This window comes from Egretta garzetta, unplaced genomic scaffold (assembly GCF_000687185.1).
Source record: "Egretta garzetta isolate BGI_Z169 unplaced genomic scaffold, ASM68718v1 scaffold45, whole genome shotgun sequence".
NCBI classification, from domain to species: Eukaryota; Metazoa; Chordata; class Aves; order Pelecaniformes; family Ardeidae; genus Egretta; species Egretta garzetta.
The window spans coordinates 10,301,601-10,309,321 of NW_009260028.1; the positions used below are offsets into that span (position 1 = coordinate 10,301,601).

General features: G+C 43.8%; 1 protein-coding gene across 3 annotated transcripts in view; it reads right to left on the minus strand.

Moving 5' to 3' along the window:
• The window catches only part of ERG (ETS transcription factor ERG), a 62,901-nt gene extending 60,961 nt beyond the window's left edge, over nt 1-1,940 (minus strand). For 2 of the 3 annotated variants that reach the window (XM_009640995.2, XM_009640994.2), the window contains exon 1: nt 1,867-1,940. In XM_009640995.2, the coding sequence (XP_009639290.1) occupies nt 1,867-1,884 (18 nt within the window). In that variant the 5' untranslated portion in view covers nt 1,885-1,940. Of the gene's footprint in view, nt 1-962; nt 1,003-1,866 lie in introns of those variants that run through there. The other variant, XM_035896446.1, reaches the window with a different exon arrangement.
• Between the last annotated feature and the right edge of the window lie 5,781 nt (nt 1,941-7,721).

Here is a 7,721-nt window from a genome sequence, read left to right on the forward strand (position 1 = left end):
GCATCCTGAGCACAAAGCACCTGTCATTTCTTCCCAGTCACTTCACATTTTGCACTTGCAGAAATAAAATCCTTGCTTCAGAACATAAGGCCTTCCCAGCACCCTGGGCACCAAAATCCGCAACATTTTGGGGTGCCTATTTCCCCCTGTGAGTTTCACACTCCCAGATGAGGAGACCAAAATGTACATTTTTTTCCGCTCGGCAGGCTTTGCATTGCATTAACAGGCTGCATAATACACAGCTGCACACAGTCTCTTCTCACCTCCGTAAGTGTAAGGTGGAGGTAAAATAACGACATGATATTGTTTACGATCATTTACCCTATTAGAATTCAGCCAACACAAAACATCACAAAATAAATAAAAAGAGCTCCTCAAAATGCATACAATATCTAATCTCACTGTACCATCATTTTTAAAAAGAAAATTCCCATCAACAGCAATAGTGCATTCTGATTAATAGACGCAAAAAACGGCATTACTATCTCAGCACATAACCCTCCTTTTAGCAGTGCAAAACTTGACTCCCCAAACCTCAAGATTTTCATGGAGCGCCTGTCAAGTCCTGCGTGCTCTGCAATGCACAGCAAAACCAAAGGGAATTCAGCTGTTTCAGGAGCTACTTAGCATATAATAGCTACTGGCCAGCAATGCAGAGGAGATTCAGGTCTTTGCCTCTATAGATAGCCTCTTGAAAGCATCAGTGATTGCAAAAAGAAAAGGTTCATTAGCTTTTTTTAATCACATTGTCTTCAGGCAAGACTTTCAGGTTTCAAAAATTACAACAAAAAGCATCAAATTATATTTAAAAAGTAAACATCTAGGCAGAAGTTACTGAGAAATCAAACTGCAGCTCCACTTAGCTAATGGCCAGGCACTGCTGCTATTCCATATCTCTTACTAAATCTCTGGCATAATTAGAAAAGTACAGAAATACGCAATATCACGAAGAAAACAAATACCTTGATCCCCAATCTGATAATACAATGCCGCAGAGTCCTCACTGTACATGCTGGTTTGCTCTTTACGTAAAATTAGTTTCACTATCACGAAGCGTTTACAGTTATACTTCTGCAATTAATCACAGCTATTGCTCTATCTGTAACTGCTATCCATTGCAACACACAGAGAAGCAAAAACTAAATACATAAGACATATAGATTCATTCAACTTTCTAAGTGACACAACCTGAAAAAGTCAGCAAAGTCATTCTTAAAAAACCAAACCATGCACCGAGATCAATTTATAAGCCAGTAAGAGAATTTTATTGTCCAAAAAATTCAAACAGAAAGAACACCCCCATGAGATCTTGCCGCCACCATTAAAATAACATTCAGAAAGGTCCCGAGTATCAGGATAAGAGTTTCTAGAAAAGCACATAATTAACACCTGCATGAGAGAGAAACAAGAGCTGGTGCCTCTCACTCCCGCTTGCTCGTATTTGTGTCCCCATCAACAAGAGAAACATTTAAAAGAATCCGAAAGGTTAGTGCTCTTAGGAACCCTTTCTTTCCTTCCAGTGCACACCCTCTCCCCTTATGGCAGTCCGCAAACACATCCAAGTTGTCAGAACGATACCTACAAGAAATTTCAGAAGCTCTCATAAAAGGGCTTCGCATATGCAATCCACAGCACTGAACAGTGAATTTAAAAAAACCAATTTTTTTTCCGAGTTTGAAGTTTTTAAGCCTTGCGGATGGTTGGAGTAGGAAAAAGGAAATTTACTAGGCAGTACAAAGGAAATCTTGTTGTCCTCTATTGTGGCAGTGGGGGTGTTGCCCAATTCTAACTTATCTAGGTTGATAAAGGAAACCAAAGAACATGCCACTGAAAATAATTCCGACAAAAAAGGTACCCCTTTCTTACCTTAATAGTGCTTGCCATAATGTGATCAAGATTATTGATCGCTAATAATTGCTAATAATAATTATTGCTTCGCTCTGACCAGAAAGAAGTTTTGATGAGGTTGTTTAGAGCGGATGAGATTGTGCTAACTCTGGGAAATGAAGTCAGCCAATGGCAGGAAGAGGTTTCTATTGGTCCTGGCCACTGCAGCTCGAAGAAACAGGATATTTGGGAGCGAAGAGATAAGAGTCCTAAAACAATGTTGTTTTTCTTGATGATATGCGACTAAATTTTTTTTTATTTTTTTCTTTTTTTTTATTTTTTAACAAAAAAGTCAATTGCCTGTGACTGCCTGGGCAGGTGTGATCTGATGCGCAGTAAGTGTGACATGCCACTTTGAGGCAGGATGCAGATGTCAGATGAAATGGGCCAAATTCGGCACCGGTTGCATGCAGTCTATTCACTGGGGAATTGCTGATTCAGGGCCAAAGCCAGACGTGGTATAAGCGGGTGTAACTCCAAATATGTTAATGAAGTCTAGCCCGCTTACACCACATCTATATTTGCCCATTAACTTCATTCCTGGATTCTTGAGCTATTGATGCTTTCAAGCCTGTCTGACCTAGCACGCACTTTTTTTTTTTTCCTCAGAGAATAAGCAAGTAGATTGGAGACAATCGTCTCTTTTTGATGTCACTTTCTTACTGAGGAAAGGAAGCCACAAAAAGACATATATTTCAAAAGCAAATGCCTGAGTGCCATAAACAGTCTTAAATCTTCCACAGCCTTCCTTTTCTTCACAGCTCTAGCCACGCATGAAAATGAGATGGTTCCACTGGCAATTGCCTTCCTGGTTGAAGTGTGATAGTCATTTTTTTATCTGGTGTTATATTTTCTTTTGACTGTTTGTAGCACTTGGCAGTCATGGGGCACCCCAAAACTACCAGCTGTGCAAACAAAATACCGTCCCTGTCCCAGACCCTTGCTCGGGAGTACTGAACTGAAAAAAAAGAAAAAAAGATGGGAATAAGCAAGGCAAGGTGTTTCCATAGTACCAGCCAGCCTAAAAGTCCACATGTAAAGAACGACTCAGGATCCAGTGCTGGCACAACCCTCTTGCTCTTATGAGCCTCGACAACATTTTGTATTTTTGTAAAAGACACAGTTCCCTGTGTCAAGAGATTCTGAATGTATTAAATTTTTAATAACCTTGCCATTTTTAAAAGCTGGTCCTACTATAACCGGTTTACGACTTCTCAGTGCTTCCTATAACAGCATCAAACCATGGACATGCTGTCTGAAAGCACTGCGGCACTGGGTAGATAATTCCCACCGTAAGGTCCTGCCCTCTGACCAGGGCCTCTGGTATGACAAAAATGGACAAGAAATAGTGATGGCTTGTCATAGCATTATTTAGTGGAGGCCGATGACCTCACCCTCTCCCAATGCCTTCCTCTCCTGCTCCTTAGGAAAAGAAGAATTCAGAGCGTTGTTCTGTAAAGGGGGATGACTGCTGGCATTTGGTATGCATTTTTTCCAAACAGTACGTGATGACAGCAGTGAGTCCCAGTTCTCATTTCCCCTCCTATCCTGACCCAAAGAACACAAAACATGGCCATGCACTTTTGCAGAGATGGACCCAAGCAAAGATGCTTGGCCCTTGGGCGTCCATCCTGCAGGTGCTGCTCCACCTCATGCAAGGCAGGGCAGAGGAGAGGCTCCCCCCCCCCCCCCCCCCCACGCGAGAACGACTCAGGATCCAGTGCTGGCACAACCCTCTTGCTCTTATGAGCCTCGACAACATTTTGTATTTTTGTAAAAGACACAGTTCCCTGTGTCAAGAGATTCTGAATGTATTAAATTTTTAATAACCTTGCCATTTTTAAAAGCTGGTCCTACTATAACCGGTTTACGACTTCTCAGTGCTTCCTATAACAGCATCAAACCATGGACATGCTGTCTGAAAGCACTGCGGCACTGGGTAGATAATTCCCACCGTAAGGTCCTGCCCTCTGACCAGGGCCTCTGGTATGACAAAAATGGACAAGAAATAGTGATGGCTTGTCATAGCATTATTTAGTGGAGGCCGATGACCTCACCCTCTCCCAATGCCTTCCTCTCCTGCTCCTTAGGAAAAGAAGAATTCAGAGCGTTGTTCTGTAAAGGGGGATGACTGCTGGCATTTGGTATGCATTTTTTCCAAACAGTACGTGATGACAGCAGTGAGTCCCAGTTCTCATTTCCCCTCCTATCCTGACCCAAAGAACACAAAACATGGCCATGCACTTTTGCAGAGATGGACCCAAGCAAAGATGCTTGGCCCTTGGGCGTCCATCCTGCAGGTGCTGCTCCACCTCATGCAAGGCAGGGCAGAGGAGAGGCTCGTCCACCCACTCCCGCTAACGAGAACGGCTCTGCCACCCACTTGCTTCTGGGAAATCCTCATTTCCAGGTGCTCCACGGGGACAGCAGAGCTGGAAATCCCCAAACACAAGGGAGTGATGCAGGACCAGTGCAATGGGGGTCTGGCAGAGCTGCCCCAAGGGATCCCTGTTCCAAACTTAGCGGTGTGTCTACCAGACACACAGGGCCTGTACCCTGATTGATCTCCAGCTGCCTCAGAAGCCAAAGGGCCTCCTCAGCCAGCCCAAGGGACTGGGCAAGCTTCTGGCAGGCTCCAGATCCTGATAGAGAGCCTGGGAAGGGGAGAGCAGACACCCTGCTTTTCCTCCCCGCTCTGGGTCCTGGGGCACCACAGGATCAACTCCCTGCACCAGTTTATCTTGAGCTTACAGTTTACTTCCGAGGAGCTCTGGTTTCTTCCACTGCAAAGATGACTTCTGGTCACTTCAGAGCAAACCAGAGTCAGCGCTGCTGTGCATTAGTTTATATTCTCCGTTAGTTGATTCGTATAGAAATCGGGTGCTGAATGCACTGCTCAATGTCTTCTTGCGGTCTACATCCCCCGTGCTTCTGGAGAGCAGGTAACTGCTGGTAAATTTCCTATTTTCATTACGAACAGTATGAAAAGAAAGCGATTTACAGTAATTGTATTTCATGGGGATGTTGATTTCCTCCCTTTTCATCTCCAAACAATGAGCAAGACAGCCAAAAGATTACAACCTTTTTCTTGAAATTTCAAAGCATTGTATAATGTTTCAGTTGGGTGACTTCCACGCCAGTTAAGCCCATGATACTTTGTTTTTTCTCTCAAATATATTGAGAGGCTTGAAGCATCAGTGCCAGCTCTCCAGCGGATGGGATCTAACGAATTCATTCACAGGCAAGTTTTAGTAATGATTCTTCTCCAGCCTTCCTCCATAAAGACAAACCTCCTCTTGATTTACATAGGGCTTTTGGAAGCATAAGGCAGGCAATATCAGACTCTGCTGAGCTCTATTCTTATTATGTAAGTTTTACGGAGCCCCACAGACCGGTAAGGATTTTGCCATTTTAAACTGGCACACTTTCTGTGCCAGAGAATTCAATGAAGTTTATTTGACTTTCAAGCTAATACCCACAGGCAGATTTCTGAGTGCTTACGTTTCTGTTGATACAATTGCAAGCCTTGGTATTGTAAGGAAAGGAAAATAGTGGGTTATCAAATCATCATTACCCAGTTGCAAAAGAAAGATAATACAAACACTTCTACTATTTTTCTCTTTTCTGCATTTTGTTAAGGTTAAATAGAAAGAAAATATGGTTTTGTTATGTTAGGGAACTGTGTGCTATTCTCTGAAATAACGCCATGTGAGTTTGAAAAAACGCAGCTTGGTCAACAAACAGAATGAAAACAATAAAAAAAAGTATTAAAGATCCACACAAGTCACCTAACACTCCCTTCCCCCCTTAATTTCCCTCTCAAGCTTGTCACCCTAATTTGCCTGGGCTCCCTTCTGTTGGAATTTTCTTCTACATTCAAGCCTGCGTCTAGAAACCACGGAGCAACAACCTACTACCACATATACTTAACATTACACGTGTGCTTAAGTTTCTTGATCAAAACAGGGTTTTCGCACATGTTTTAGAATTACAGCTGCGCTGAAGTTCTTCTCTGAATACAGACAGGCTTACAAGTGCCTTCTACCTTTAGGACTGAAGAGCTCCCTCTTTAGAGAAGAGATTTCTAAACTGGAGACAAAGGATGCTATCTGTGCTGATCTAAGCCTACGTAAACCAACAGGGCCCTGTACAGACCTAAAGATTTGGTCTGACCACGCAAAAGAAGTGATCAGACTAGATCCTAAACAAAGAAGATGAATTTCCAAAGAAAAAGATTGTTTTCCTTGTTCCATCCTTTCTAGGATATATTACAAATATGTTCAATATGCATGTTCTCACCTAAACACATGTAAAATATTTCCAAAGAGACCATTTCTCACGCTATTTGAAACACCACTACTAACTCCAACTCTGCTAACTGTTTTTCAAACAATTCTGTCCTCAGATTTTTTCATATCATACCCGCTGGAGTGTTAGGACGTAGGAAATATATTGCAATATTCCCTACGTAAACAGATCTGCAATCCATCTTGCTGCCTGGGAGGTAAACCAAGAACGCTGCGCTCAGCCTGGGCTGACCAAGAGACTGGGAGGCGCGCCCTGCCTACCCTCGCTAGGGCCGCTGTGTCTTTTACTTTCACAACGCCTGTTCAGCTGTCTGCCCGGATAGCTTCTCTCCTCTTTGCCTTCAAAAGGTTATTAGCACTGCTAATAATGTGGCCTTCTTCCCTACAGCTGTGGAGTTTTCTTTACATTATAAATAACTTCGGGTAAATAACTGGGCAAGCTGAAGACACATTCCCTTTCTGTGTTATACTCAGCATGCATACATCCAGTGCCTGCAGATGTGGGTATGAAAGTAAAAGAAGGGAATAGAGAAAAGAAAAGAAAAAGTGAGCTTGGTTCCTGTTACCAACATTACAGGTAAAAAGGAGGTGCTCCTCTAGGTAGAACCAGGCTACAAATCAAAAAACTTGAGCACAATAAAAGATTTTGTATTGCAGTTTTGGGGAGCAAATCTGATTTTAAGAAATTCAGGTAAATTAATGCTACTTCATGGCACATGAAGATACACCTGTAAAGGTCCTAATCCTCTTAAAAAGACGTAGCATTTTGCTTAAATGTAGCTCCCAACATCAGTTTGGTCACACTCAGCTCGGTGTGTGAAGGCCAGTTACACTCCTAACAAGTCACGCCGTTCACGTGGACGTCCTCCAGTTAATTCACAGCTTTCAGCTGGCTGAAGAAAAAGTCAGTAAATCTGCTCACGGAAGGGGGAACCCTCCCCTCACCACAAAGAAAGCTCCCACAAACAGGCTTTCAGCAGGGGAACACACAGGGGTGCTCGGGAGAAGAACGGAATTTCACAACCTGCCCTGAGGGGCTGCGGGGCCAGCAGCTCAGATGCTGCTCTCCGGGATGAGGGACCCTCGTCCCCAGGACTGCTGGGCCTTTGGGGCTGCTGAAGGGACCTCTTCCTTCCATGCCTGAGTGGGTTTGATGCAGCACCAGGTCTGAGGGCACAGGACAAACTCCACCCTGGGAAAAACGGGGTCCAGTTCTGGGGCAGGTTTACCCACGGCTGGAAACGTGGAGGTCAACTCTGGGAGCAAGGCGCTACACTAAGTGAAGCGGGGTGTTTGCTTTCGCCAGACTCCAATTACTATGTCAAAGCAAGCAGCCCATGTAAAGCCCCATAATTAATACTAATTATCACTACCCAGACACTGTGACAAGTCACGCATCCCACAGAAAGCACCCTTTCCTCCAGCACTGTTTCCAAGCTTTCCTGCTTCTCATTTCCTTTACTATCAGGTCCTGCACTGCAGCTAGGAAGGAGGAACATGTCCTCATCCCTTCCACCGTTCCCCAGT